Source organism: Mandrillus leucophaeus, unplaced genomic scaffold (assembly GCF_000951045.1).
Source record: "Mandrillus leucophaeus isolate KB7577 unplaced genomic scaffold, Mleu.le_1.0 Scaffold1167, whole genome shotgun sequence".
Classification (NCBI taxonomy): domain Eukaryota; kingdom Metazoa; phylum Chordata; class Mammalia; order Primates; family Cercopithecidae; genus Mandrillus; species Mandrillus leucophaeus.
Window position 1 is genome coordinate 270,773 of NW_012099954.1, and position 15,487 is coordinate 286,259.

The window sequence follows — 15,487 nt, forward strand, 5'->3', positions numbered from 1 at the left end:
TAACGTAAGAAACAGGTGGGGGGACTCTTCCTTATTTTTTCTAATCTCAGGAACAGTTTGTGTAGACTTGAATTATTATTTTTTTGAATGTCTAGTAGAACCAACCATTGAACCCATCTGGGCCTGACCTTTCCTATATGGAAAAATTTTAGACTACTGGTTCATTTAATGATTACAGGATTATCATTATAGTATTCACATAACACAATACTGTTAAATTATATTTTTAAATGAGTTTTCCATTTTATCTAAACTTTCAATAATATTGGCAGAAAATCATTCATAATATTCTGTTATCTTTTTAATTTTTATAGCACCTATAGTGATTTCCTTTATAATTACGATATCCGTTAGTTGTAATTGCATTATTTCCATCAGTCTCACTACAGGTATGTCAGCTCTATTAGTATTTTCAACAAACCAACTTTTGTATTTGCAGATACTCTCTTTTATTGTTTTTTTTTTTTTCATTCATTTCTGTTTTAAGTTATACTTTCCTTCTTTCTTTTGATGTTCTACTTGATGTCATTTTCCTAACTTCTTTAGATGGGTGCATAGCTACATAATGTACAGGCTTCCTTCTTTTCTAGCATAAGCATTTATGAATGTAATCTCCCTCTACATGCTGCTTTAAGTGCATTGCACAAGTTTTGACATGTAGTATGGTTTAATCATTGACTTAAAAATATTTTTTAATTTCATTATGTCTTACTTGACATATAGATTACTTAGAAGTGTATCTCTTCACCTGTAATCCCAGCACTTTGGGAGGCTGAGGCTGGCAGATCACTTGAGGTCAGGATTTCGAGACCAGCGTGGCCTACATGGTGAAACCCCATCTCTACTAAAAATACAAAAATTAGCTGGGTGTGGTGGCACATGCCTGTAATCCCAGCTCCTTGGGAGGATGATGCAGGAGGATCACTTGAACCCAGGAGGCAGAGGTTGCAGTAAGCCAAGACTGTGCCACTGGACAGGTGATAGAGTGAGATTCCATCTCAAAAAATAAAAAATAAATAAGTGTATCTCTTAATTTCTGATATATAGATAGTTTCCTGTTATCCTTTTGTTTTTCATTTCTAGTCTAATTGTGTTGTGGCAAAAGAATATACTGATATGGTTTCAGTCATTTGAAATTTTATTGCATATGCTTATAGTCCAGTGCACAATTTCTACAAATGTTTCATGGATGCTTTAAAAGAATAGAGGTTCTATGGCTGCTAAGTATATTGGTCATTCAGTATATTGTTAAAGCTGCCTTTAAGGTTTTTCTTTTTATTATTTATGTTTTGCATATTCACTATGATGTATCTCAATGTAGTTTTTTTATTTTATACTGCTTGGGATTCACTGAACTTCTTAAATCTGTACTTTACTGTCTTATTAGTTCCAGATAATTATCCATGTTTTCTCTTTCTCTAGTTTCCTAAGTGCATTCTATATGTGTCCTCATCTATAAAATGAAAATAATAACAGTACTCATCCCACATGTAAGTACTTGTTGATAAAATATAAAATGCTAAATACACAGTACTCAATGATTGACAGCTATTGTCATTACAGCACTTAAAATGAATTTTCCCCAACTTTCCTTAATGTCATAAAGTTTTAGAAATATGCAGATAAATTCAGAGATAAGCAGAAATTACATAATCACTAGCTAGGCAAAGTGGAAAATTGAAGCACTCTCCATTAGAAATCAGTAGAGCAAAGTGGTTATCATCATGGCCCTAAAACCAAAAAGGGCCAGGTTAAACTCTCTTTACAACCTGAAGGAAGCTACTTAACTTCTTCAAGCCCTAGAATCTTCGTTTGTTAAATGACAATAGTTATCATACCTGACAGCTTGTTCTAAATTTTAAATGAAATTCTATAATGCATTTAATATTTCAATAAAAGGCAAAGATGTAACTATTACAAAAGAAAGAGCATTATAATAATACCCAATTTTAATATTCTAAACTCTCTATGAGGGGAAAGAACTATTTTAGAACTTTCTTGAGATGAGTATTTACCAAATAAATTTGCTAAGGTATATTTGCAGTATTCACTCAGCATTTTTAACCCTGTTATATGTCAGGCACTGATAGGTGCCAGAGGTATAAAGATCAATGCTCCTGAATAATTCACAGTAGATGATCCAGATATTTAACCAAATAAGCACAATACAATGTGAGCAATGAGATGGTAAAGAACTATACAAAAGGCTATGAGAACACAGATTTCACAGAAAAGACATTTAATATAAGCAGAGATGTTCCAGCCAATGGGAAGCAGAGGTTAAGGTGTATAACATGGGAACATCTGCTATACAGGCTGAGCATCTCTAATCTGAAAATTCAAAACCCAAAATCCTCCAAAATCCAAAACTTTTTGAGTACTGACGTGATGCCACAAATGGAAAATTCCACATCTGACTTCATATGATAGGTCACAGTCAAAATGTAGATGCACAACACGTAGTCTATTCAGTGCTCCCAAAGGAAAAATAAATTACCTTCAGGCTATGTGTATAAGGTATACATGAAACATAAATGAATTTTGTTTAGACTTGGGTTCCAACTCTAAGAGTATCTCATTATACATGTACAAATATTCCAAAATCCAAACATATCTGAAATCTGAAACTTTTAGTCCCAAACATTTCAGATAAGGGGTATTCAACCTGTATTTGTGAAACAGCTGTAACAAAGGGTATGTACTACGGAGTAGTGACAGATGCCACTTGAAGATTTGGGGCCATACTTGCAGGTCTAAATGTGCTATGTTGAGGGGTTTGGACTGTTACTACATAGATACTGGGAAGCTTCTGAAATGTTCTATGGCCCCAAAACAATGACAGGATCACATTTCTACTTTATGGAGAATAATTGGCAATAGTAAACAAGATGGACTGACTACAGTGAAAAACGAAGGCCAGCCAATTAGAACATTGTTATAATAATCAAAATAAAGAAAAGATAAAAAATAGTCATCAAATGTTTTCAATGCATTGAGAGAATGCTCTTCCAACTTAGAATAACTGCTTCCCAGATTTGCTATAGCCTCCTAAATGCAAAAATTACATTATTATTTACATAGAATAAAAATGCATTAGATTCCTTTGAGATATTTTACAGAAAAATAAATTAATTTCCTTTTGAAAATTACATGCAAAAAAATTCATTCTATTATAACCTATCATTCATTTTATTATAAGGGAATTATAAAAGTTATAGAAAAAATATCCGTTTTCCCTTTTTAGAAAAGAACACTAGCCCTTTTCGTTCCCCTGCCACAGAGGAGGCATTGGAAACAATGATCAGCTCAGATTAAAACCCTATTTTACTAAAAAACTCAGAATCCTGACTTAACTAGTCTAAGGAAATACCAGTAAGGCTTATTAGAAAAGGGAGCCTTGGTATAAAAGCATAAAGAATTGAGTTCTAACCCCCTCCACTCTTCACCCTATCCTGTTGCCCAAACACCCTTAGTTAAGGAGTGATCAGCTCTTTGATCTCTTCTCTTTTAAAATAACCAAATAGCTCTTGTTTTGACTCCATGGCTAAATTCCATCCTTGCAACAGGAGTTTTATTTCTACATTGGTAGTTGAGTTTCTAACAAAAAAGACAATTTAATGTATCTTATATTTTGTAATATGTTCTAAAGACTAAATTTAAATAATTTCATGGCTATCCTGACTTCTTTCCATAGTAAAATTTTTCTTTTGTAAGAGGCGGCCTGTGTACACAGGCAGAGTAAATTAACTCCTGCCTCAAAGTTGCTGAGAAAATGAATTGCTTAAGAAGATTAGAGTCATTTTCTTTACTTAGAGGTATTCTTGACAACCCACACTGAAATTACACAAGATTAACTCCATTAACACCATTTCCCATTCTTTAAACTAGTAGCTTTTTAGAAAGCAGCATTTAGACTGAATAGTTCAAAGCATATTTTAAGAGGAGATCTCAAGATGCTTAGAAATGCTAAATAAGTATCACTTAAGGATTTAGAATGGAGTGCTGAGAGGTCAAGTAACATATTGGTCATACAGTGAGCTGTAAGTGAAATGAAAAGATGCTGCTTGATTTTCTCTTTGCCATTTAGTCTGCATATTCCATTTGCAAGTGGCATTTCAAATCAAATGAAAACTTAAGGAATATAACACTGTTAATCCCTCAAACACATGGATATTATTTATTTTTGTCTTTCCCATAGCATTTTATAGAGTACCTTTCACTTATTCAAATATTTGTTGGTTACTATGCCATATATTTGACATTATTTTGTGGCCTATTAAATACATATAAATCAGAGGGCTTAGAAAAACAGATTAAAACAGTACTATAAGACAGAATCTTTCTGAAATTAGAAAGCAAAATCTATTAACACAGGCCCAAAACTTTAAACTAGTTATCCTAGCTGCCATTGGTGCCATTGAAATGTACAATGCATAAAAATCTCTCTCTCTCAAAATGTTGTCATGACCCACCAAAACCATTCTGAACAAATGCAATCATAACCCATTAATTCCCTTAAAATTTCCCTCTTTGATCTTTAAGTAGTCTTCAATGTTTTTAACTGCAAAATAATACACTATATACTCATGTTTGAAATTCAAACATCAAAAGTAAATGGAAGAAAAAAGTCCTATTTTCCTACCTCCCCATATCTTCCTCCAACCTCTTTTCCTACTCTTACATTAATGTAAAAAAACTTTGCATTAAATTATATAGAGTTTCATTTTCTTTCTGTTCTCTTAAAGATTGCTCCCAGATAGAAAATGTTAAGGAACATTGACCTAGACAGCTCTTAAAGATCCCAATTTGAATGAACTACTGAATCCCCAGATTTAGAAATAGTTGTTTCTACTACTACAAAAAAAACCTCTAAAAATATGAATTGTAATTACTTTATGCTAAGACTAAGTCAGATCAGACCTCAATGGAAAGTCACTAACCATTTTATTATAAAAATTTTATCAGGGAGCATAGTAAAGTAATACTAGCTATAATAATACTAGCTGAAATTTACTGAGAATTTGCTAGGCACCAGACACTGTTCTTAGTGTTTTATAAGATTTTCTAAAATCAAATCTCTATCAGTAAAATCTTAAGATATAGCATGTGATCATCAATGCCTCTGCTCATAATGTCTTAAATGTGTACATATTTCATAATTTTGTTTGATGCAACACTATCCTGGACTGAAAAATGATAACTAACAGTACTTCAAGTCTGAGAATTCTACAACAGAGTCAGTGGGTTACTAAAGTCACATATTAAAGCAGTTGTAGAGCCCATCTCTGATTTCAGGGATTCTCAACTGTACCAGTATATTTCCCATACTCTAATCATTCAGGTATTGGTATCATAATTACTGCTGTGTCTATACTATTATTTATTTAATACCTTTAAATTGATTCTACCTCTTTAAAATTAAATTGGGACATGGATGAAGCTGGAAACCATCATTCTCAGCAAACTATCGCAAGGACAAAAAAACAAACACTGCATGTTCTCACTCATAGGTAGGAACTAAACAATGAGAACACTTGGACACAGGAAGGAGAACATCACACAACGGGGCCTATCGTGGGGTGGGGGAGGGGGGAGGGATAGCATCAGGAGATATATCTAATGTAAGTGATGAGTTAATGGGTGCAGCAAACCAACATAGCACATGCATACATATGTAACAAACCTGCACATTGTGCACATGTACCCTAGAACTTAAAGTATAATAATAATAAAAAAAGAAATGAAATCACACATCTAAAAATAAAATAAAATAAAATAAATACAAAAATAAATAAAATTAAATTTAGTTTTAAAGGAAACATAATACCATCACATAAACAGGAAGCCAGAACTGATTGCCATAAATAAAAGGGAAAATAAATTCAATAAAACAATGCAATCCTATTAAATTCTAGCTACATATTATATTGTTGCCTGCTGATGTTTCTGAGCCTGAAGCCTGCATAGCTGGCTAAAAAGGTAAATTAGCAAATGTTGATATATGTAAATAGTATCAAGCAGCTTTCTCCTTCCTTAAACAGAATGATTGATGCAAAGACTGAAAATGAATTGCGAAAGAACAAGTTTCTCACTATGCTTTTTCAATGATATTTGTGCCAGGTACCATCTAAAACACCTCCTATGATCTACAATGATTTTACATATTATTATGATACAAATCCCAAAATATTTTGGGAAAACTCCAAAATGATTTGGGGATTTCCTGAAGGGATCCCTTTTACTTTATATTTTGGTCTCAGAATCTCAAAATGTATCTTGTCTCTGCCAAGACATGGCCCAATATGCCTATTAAATCAATGGCAAGTAATATCAAGTTGGTAGAAATGGAAGTTATATTTTAATTTTTAGTTTGTTTTTTTATGAGATGGAGTCTTGCTCTGTCACCCAGGCTGGGCAATCTCGGCTCACTGTAACCTCCGCCTCCCAGGTTCAAGCGATTCTCCAGCCTCAGCCTCCCAAGTAGCCCAGCTAATTTTTGTATTTTTAGTAGAGACAGGGTTTCAGCATCTTGGCCAGGATGGTCTTGAACTCCTGACCTTGTGATCCACTCATCTTGGCCTTACAGGCGTGAGCCACCACGCCCAGCCTAAATGGAAGTTATTATCCAAAAACTTGTTCTCAGAAGGCAAATGTTAGGTAGATGAAAACAGTACTGATTTAGGAAGTATAATCGCGCTCACCCCACACACTATTTTGTTTGACCTTGATTAGGTTAGTAAACTATTCAGGTATGTTTCCAATCTGCAAAATAAGTGAAGATAATACCTCCACACAGGGTGGGAATATGGATTAAAATGTGAGATACTGACATAATAGATACTCAGAAAATGTTAGTTAAATCAAAAGTTACATGACTTTCAGTTTTTTACAACTCACAAAAAAATCAAGGTGTTTTAATCTTAATATTAATAAAAATACCTCAATTTGTTTCACCTAACCGACTCCCAGGCACTACTGCTAGCTCAAACAACCTTGGCAATTAAAACTAATTCAAAAATAACAAAGCTGGAGGCATCACACTACCTGATGTCAAACTATTCTACAAGGCTATGGTAACCAAAATAGCATGGTACTGGTACAAAAACAGACACATAGACCAATGGATCAGGTTAGAGAACCCAGAAATAAAGCCACACACCTAGCTACCTGGTTTTTGTTAAAGTCAACAATAACAAGCAATGGGGAAAGGACTCCCTATTTAATAAATGGTGCTGGGATAACTGGTTAACCACATCCTGAGGATTGAAACTGGACCCCTTCCTTTTACCATATACAAAAATCAACTCAAGATGGGTTAACAACTCAAATGTAAAACCTAAAACTATAAAAACCCTAGAAGAAAACCTAGGAAATACCATCCTGGACATAAGACCTAACAAAGATATCATTACAAAGACTCCAAAAGCAATTGGAACAAAGCCAATAATTGACAAGTGACATGCTGGCTCAAGTCTGTAATCCTAGCACTTTGGGAGGCCGAGGTGGGTAGATCACGTGAGGTCAAGAGTTTGAGACCAACCTGGTCAACACGGTGAAACCCCGTCTCTAATAAAAATACAAAAATTAACCAGGTATGGTGGCAGCCACCTGTAACCCCAGCTACTCGAGAGGCTGGGGCAGGAGAAAGGCTTGAACCTGCGAGGCAGAGGTTGCAATGAGCAACTGTACTCCAGCCTGGGTGACAGAAGGAAACTCCATCTAAAAAAAAAAAAAAAAAAAAATTGACAAGTGGGACCTAATCAAACTAAATAGCTTCTGCACAGCCAAAGAAACTACCAACAGAGTAAACTGACAGTCTACAGAATGGGAGAGCATATTTTCAAAGTATGCATGAACAAAGGTCTGATATCCAGAATCTATAAAGAACTTAACAAGCAAAAAATAGCCCATTAAAAAAAGAAGAAAGGACATGAACAGATACTTCTCAAAAGAAGATATCCATGGGCCAAAAGCATATGAAAAAATGCTGAACATCACTAATCATTAGGGGAATGCAAATCAAAACCACAAGGAGATACCATCTCACACCAGTCAGAATGGCTGTTATTAAAAAGTCAAAAAATAACAGATGTTGGGGAGGCTGCAGAGAAAAGGGAATGCTATACACTGCTGGTGGGCATATAAATTAGTTCAGCCTCTGTGTAAAGCAGTTAGAAGATTTCTCAAAGAACTTAAAGCAGAAATACCATTTGACCCAGCAATTCCATTATTGGTTATATACCCAAAGGAATATAAATTGCTTTACCATAAAGTCCATGCACACATGTGTTCATTACAGCAATACTGACAATAGCAAAGACATGGAACCAACCTAGATGCCCATCAACAGTGGACTAGATAAAGAAAATACAGTACATATATATCAGACAATACTACACAGTCATACAAAAGAACAAAATTATGTCTTTACAGCAACATGGATGTAGCTGGAGGCCACTATTCTAAGCAAATTAACGCAGGAACAGAAAACCAAATACCAAATGTTCTTACTTCTAAGTGGGAGCTGAACTTTGAGTACACGTGGACTCTAAGAAGGGAACAACAGGCACCAGGTGGAGGGTGGGAGAAAGATGAGGATAGAAAAACAGTGTATCAGGTATTACGCTTATTATCTGGGTGATGAAATAATTTGTATGCTGAACCCCCACAAAATGCAATTTACCCATGTAACAAACCTGCATATGTACCCCCAAACCTAAAATAAAAGTTGGAAGAAACAATAAAAATGAAGCAAAACTTTGGAAATGGGGTTATAGAAGGTCAGCAAAAGGTGGGTTTGAGATGTTTGGGTAGGTTAAGTGGGTATTTTGAAGATATGGCTTCTCCTTTGGCATGTTTAATAGTGATGCTTAATGGACATCTTTGCAGTTTAACATGACACTTTACAAATAAATTATCTCCTAATAATGATGTGAAGAAAAAAAAAACCTAATCCAAAGATCATGCCTATGAAGGTCTGAAATGCCCCAGCAAAACTGCAAAAACCTGTGACTAGTGATCAGCTGGTCCAAAGCATACTATTAATAATAAAAGTCCTTAAACAAAAAAAAATTTAACATGGCAAGTCTTATTGGCATATAAAATAATATTCCACATGAATGATATCTCAATACATTTTATGGTGATGAAATAAACTTAGTGATCCTTTATACACAGCTGAAATATTTACTAAATAAATAAATAAGTCTAAAATTATAGTGCCATCTGCAGGCAAAGAAAGTAGTATCAATGATGCATTTTCATGCTTTCACATTTTCTGACTGCTGTTCAAAACTTAAAACCTAGGATTTAATAATGTATATAACTCATTTTATGATTGCATTTATAGGACATAATTTATCATATAAAATAAAACATTTTTTCTAAATTTTTTTACTACTTAATAGAGCATCACTTCATTCTCAATATAATATTAAAATGATGGCAGTAATCCAAAGAAAATCAATGGTACTACAATATCCAATTTTTGTGTGTTGAGAATTATTTATTGCCAAAACATATAACAAAAAAAACTTTTTAGTATTAAAAAAAATCCAAATACCCCATCATCTTAACAGGAAGGCATTTTTATTTATTTGTTTTTCTCTTCCAAACTTGCATCTGCAGACACTTATTTAACAATAACTAAATGCCAGGCACTTTTTAAAGCTGCTTTACTTATATTAACTTAGAAAATCTCACAGTAAGCCTACGAGGTAGGCAATGTTAACATGCCCATTTTACAGATGTTGAAACTGAAGCACATGAGTTTAAATAACTTTCCCAAGGCTGCAGTGCTATACGTGGCAGTGCCAGGGTTCAAACTGGGTAAGTTTGCCTCCAATATCTGTGCTTTTCATCACTATGCTAACATGTCTCTTATTTGTGAAAGATGAATTCAGAGTATCATTGCAGTTGCAATATATGTGTTCTACTTTTGGGGACAACATTTTCTCATGAAACTAAATTGTTCATTGCTTTTTTAAATAACTACATATTTTACCATCAAGTTGATACATATCATTTTACTTACTTTAGTTATGTAATGATGGACTGTGAAAACTGTTTTTAGTGTCTTTATTTGTATATAAAAATATTGCAATAAGCGAATTTTGCATTGCATATAGCTTCTCTTCCTTCTTTTGGATTTTATTTCCTTATGCTAACATTTCCCAAAATGGTTAAACTGGCTTAAGTATATAAAGTATCACATTACTGATATATAATGCTCCATACTGCTGTTTTAATTTCATCATGATATCTTACCAACAATGAAAGAAATGCTCAGATATTCCCAAATCAATACATGTCTACATGCCAGTCATTCCTCCCCCACCCCACCCCTGTATTTAACTGATATAAAATGGTTAAGGATGATTTATAATGTGGGATAGCTAAATCAACAAAAATTAAAATTTTCAAATGGGCACAATGTTTTATTCCTCCAGCAACAGAAAATGTCATAATAAATCCTATTATTTGTCACTTATGAAGCTGGCATTGTCTTGATTCTATCAGTAACCCACACACAAAAAAATCAACAACATACTCAAAGTCACCAGTAAGTGTCAGAGCCAGAATCTAAGCATAAATCTGCCTGACTCTAACACCTGTTTTAGATAATATGAAAAAAAATTACAAATGGTCAAGAGGATCAGCATATGCCAAGATATAAAAATTGGATGAGAAATTTTATTTCAGCCTTCATCAAAGATTATGTCTCACAAAGAGGTAATAACTACTCTGGGGCACCTATCACATACAAAGGGATGATAGTTCCCTTGTATATTGTTCTGATCAATAATTTCAAAAATAGGAAAGGAGGACAATAATAATTAGCAAAATGCTTCATCTATGTTTCTGTCCAACATTTGCTTCACTGCAACCTAATTTCACCAAGGTTCTAAGCAAGGAGCTGGAGGATATGAACATTCACAACTTTTTTTCTTAAATGTTTTCTTGCAGTATTATATATATTCCTAATGGTTTCAAAAGATTGTAACTTTATGACACAGAATAAAGGTCACTGAAACATATAATAGAAAAAAAAACCCCGGCTTTGGGGTCACATGGACCTTAAATTTAGACCCTGACACTTACATGTCCTCTATAAAATTATAGTATCAAATCCTAACTTCTCAGGATGCTGTGAAAATTAAAAGCGATAACAATTATGAAGCTCCTAACACATGGGAGGTGCTTAAGACATTTTAGTTCCCTTTCCTTCAAAGAGTGACACATATACGGTTATACCAAGCGTATCAGTTTAAAACGTCATGCTTCATTATTTCCTTCAGACAAACGGTAGCATAGCATGAAGCATCAAGATCAAAAGAGATCAAAAGAGACAAAGCTGTTTCATCAATGTGGGAACCTTTCATTCTGACATCAATGTCATAATCTTCCATTAGTTGGTATGAGAGATTACGGGGATGTTTCAAAATCTGTCTATAGCATCCTGGTACATTCAGTTTCAAAGTAGGTACTTTAAACCTACATGTCTGTAGTCCATCTCTGCTAAGTATGTCATGGTACCACTGCCCTACCTTGTTCTTTGGATACTGAATATTGTATCCAAGTATTGGAAGAACCACCTGTGAAACAAAAGACGGAAAAAATATGAAAATAGTCTTCAAAAAGATACATGATCATATTTTTAACATACCTTTATGACTGGGACCCGGATTTGTAAAAACAGTCTCAGAATATAAACATCACAATCAGCCTAAAACATACTTTAAATAATATGCTATGATATTTTTATGCTGCCAAAGAAAATAGCTAACTAAAATCAAGGACTCACAATAACTAAGGTAACCAACTCAAATCAGATATTATTAGACAATTCACTATTCAAGAAGTTTAGGTACACTTAATTAGCTGATATCGACTTAATCTCTATAGAATAAAGCATGTACTGTCTGTAACATGAAGAGTAACCTCTACTGCTCAATCACATTACCAGTATTTTGGTGGGCAATCTTAAATTTTCTTATTTCTTCCAAACAAGAAAGCAAACACATAGCAACACATTCAATGTTTATTTTCTTAGCTGCTTGTGAGTAAACATTGCATTTTGTGGGGTATTCTTCCTTTGCTGGTGTCTTCTAGACAGTTTTCTTGAACAATACCAAAAGGTAGTCAAGAAAAGGAAGAAGGTAAAAAATTCAAATATACACAATATGAATGAATCTGAAATTCACTATGCTAAGTGAAAGATGCCAGACACAAAAGGTCATATACTGTAGTATTCCATTTATATGACATTATTTCAAAGGCAAAACCATAGTGACAGAAAACCGACCAGGGGTTGCCCAGGGTGAAGGATGGGAATGGGCACAGGAAAATTTGGAGAGGGGAGGAAACTGTTCTTTATGATTGATGTTTGTGGCGGCCACACAGTCCTACATTTATCAAAAATATGTTGATCAAAGCCTATACAATTATAAACTACGTGAATTTAATTGTATATAAATTATACCTTAATTTAAAAGTTGTTTAAAAAAAAAAAGAGGAGGGGAACTAGTCAACATTTTGCTTTTTGGGGACAACATCTACACTTAGGTCTAAGTGACACTAATTTTCAAGCAAATTTACCTGATGTATTGCATACATATTAGCTGATCCCTCCTCTTCAGTTACCAGGTGAACCTAGTTTTAAAAAACATGAAAATATGAACGATTTCCACATGTTCCAAATTTCCTCCACTTTCAATTTTCCCTAACTCTATTACATATAAATCAGTTCCTACGCTGAATATACATAGACCCAAACAAGATCTTATCATAATTTGTTTCTGGAGGTGTAGAATACATAAAAATTAGAATGATTCTTCCTGCTTTAACCACTAATCACTGACGTTGGATAACATGGAGAAAGGTGGACTGCTGAAAACTTTGAGGCAATACTTTCACCTCAATCACCAGCAATCTTTTTCTAAATCACAAAGTTTTTCTTTGTTAGGCTGAATCAAAAATCCGCTTCTATAATATCAACCCACTGCCCACCCCCACTTATCTCTGTCCCCCGAAAATATAATACTCTCTACAGAACTGATGTTTCTCTGGCTGGATGTGGTAGCTCACATCTGCAATTCAGTGCTTTGGGAGGATTGCTTGAGGCCAAGAGTTTGAGACCAGCATGGAAAACATAGGGAGAGCCTGTCTCTATTTAAAAAATTTTTTTTTTAATTAGCCAGGTGTGGTGGCACATGCCTGTAGTACCAGCTACATAGGAGACTCAGGCAGGAGGATCGCTTGAGCCCAGGAGTTCAAGACTGCAGTGAAACACGATGGTGCCACTGCACTCCAGTCTGGGTGACAGAGCAAGACTCTGTCTTTAAAATAAAATTGAAAAAAAAAAAAATTTAAAGAAGTGGTATTTCTCAGCATTTGTTTCATAGAATGGTAACAACTGCCACATACAAGAGGAAAAAAAGGTGCATGATAGATTAACTCTATGAAATGTTGCTCTAGGATATCACAGAATAAGTAGTTTGCTTTCTCTTATATATGAAAGCTCAAACAGAAAGGCATCCATCCTCCCTCCACAAGGTTTCACAGTATTCTCATATGTATTCATCACACGGTACAGTGTCTAGAGCCCCTCTAAATCCACCTGCTTTCCCCTCAACTCTCCCTCATCTTATCAATAATGTCACACCTTTTTTGTTTATAATTTGGGGTTTTTTTTTGTTTATTGGTAACTAACCTCTTTCAATTACTGCACTCAGAAACAGATAGAAAGCTTCAGATGTGATCTGATCAAACTACAAGAGACATACTACATGGAATTATGATCTCTCTTGCATTATCATTTCTAGCCTTTTCTCTTTCACAGAGTCATAAGTATACCTACATACTGTGATTTAAGTAATTTATGAAAACATTGAATAAACATGGTCAAGGTATAAAACACCATGCTTTGTCTTTAGAGAATTCCCTCCAGGTTGATACCCAACAATTCATGAGCAAATGTGTTTTCCTTGTATGGCTGCTCCCCAACTACAAATTCACCTACGTTTTTAATTGTCTAACTCACATTTCTCCATCTTGCCCATACACACACACAAAAAGAAGTTACCAAGTGATTTGAAATGTAGCTACACCTGTTAGTCTAGTAATGCTATCAAAAGAAGGAATCAGATTAGTTTTCTATAATTTTTCATTGCAGATGCACATTACATGCCCCATATACCATTTATTAAGAATTGTATTCTTTTTCCTTTTCATATTTTATATTTTGGGCCTCTAAGTCCTGCCTTTTCTTTCCTCAGTGCTAATAAAATAAGTGATCGATTTTAAAATATATAGAAACATTGTTTTTGCTGCTCATAAAAGGAAATTCTGCAAAATATGTATGAGAAAATGTTTTCTCTTCTCCTACAGCTCCAAAAAGAAAGCAGCTAAAATGCCAGTCACAAAACTATCCTTGTAAACGTTATTCTGAATGAAGAAGTCTTATAAAACTCATGCATTTCAAAAATTGTTGCTGTATCTTGTGAAAGTAATCTTTAACTTCCAAAAATCTGATTTAGAAATGGATGACTTACTAATTAGTGTGCTTTCCAATATTTAAATGGATACGTTATCTGGGAGGTGTTAAGAAATGATAACGATTTTTTGTTATTTATCAAAAGGGGATCATTGGCACATCTCTTCTCCCCCACATGAGGTAAAATAAAACTTAAAATGCTGCTAGGTTTCTTTTCACACAGAGTTTGAGTCTGTATCTCAACTAAATTACCATTCTTAGCAACATATGCTGCCTCCTAGTGACCATTTTCTTATTTCTTTCCTATTAGGTTGGAGCAAAAGTAATTGCAGTTTTTGCCTATTCATCCATTTAATGAAACAGTGAAGCAGACAGCTGATGTTCTGGCTTATGCAATCTTCACTCCCTCTTTTCAAGTAGTAGCACTCTCGTTTTCCAAGGGACCTCTCCCAGGTGTCAGATGTGGGTTAGGGTCCCAGGAAGGAGTCCCAGGAATGCAGGTTTAGTCAATCACATACTGCAGTTCACACTTTCTGGTTTGGTTCTGTACATATGATCCAGGCCAGGCCATTCCTAGCCACTGAGACTCAATTACACAGCTTTTGTTGGCACTGTTGGGAAAGAAAAATCATTCTTCTGCAGAGAAGCAAGTCTAGAGTGGTGACAAATGAGTCTAGAGTGGTTAATAACCATCTTGCCACCAAAGGTGTAAGCTAGACTGGGAATGGATCTAACACAGAGAAAAGCAGAGCTGAATGACCAAAAAAAAGGCGATCGTTTAGGACACTTAAGTCCCAAATACAGCTGTGCCTGTGAAAGGACACAAAGATAGATGTGTACCCGCCCCCCACCCGCTACACCCTTTGTTCTGCTCTCTAATCTTTGCACATACCAGAGATTTCGTAAGTTCTGTGAGCACCTGTTTTTCTGCACGTACCAGAGATTTTGTTTTGCACATACCAGAGATTTTGTAAGTTCTGAGGCAAGGTCACA

General features: G+C 34.6%; 1 protein-coding gene across 1 annotated transcript in view; it reads right to left on the reverse strand.

Moving 5' to 3' along the window:
- Positions 1–9,484: 9,484 nt before the first annotated feature.
- The window catches only part of PUS7L (pseudouridylate synthase 7 homolog (S. cerevisiae)-like), a 30,854-nt gene continuing 24,851 nt past the window's right edge, over positions 9,485–15,487 (reverse strand). The window contains 2 exon segments of the mRNA XM_011999514.1: positions 9,485–11,594; positions 12,598–12,651. Coding sequence (XP_011854904.1) covers positions 11,262–11,594; positions 12,598–12,651 — 387 coding nt within the window. The 3' untranslated portion in view covers positions 9,485–11,261.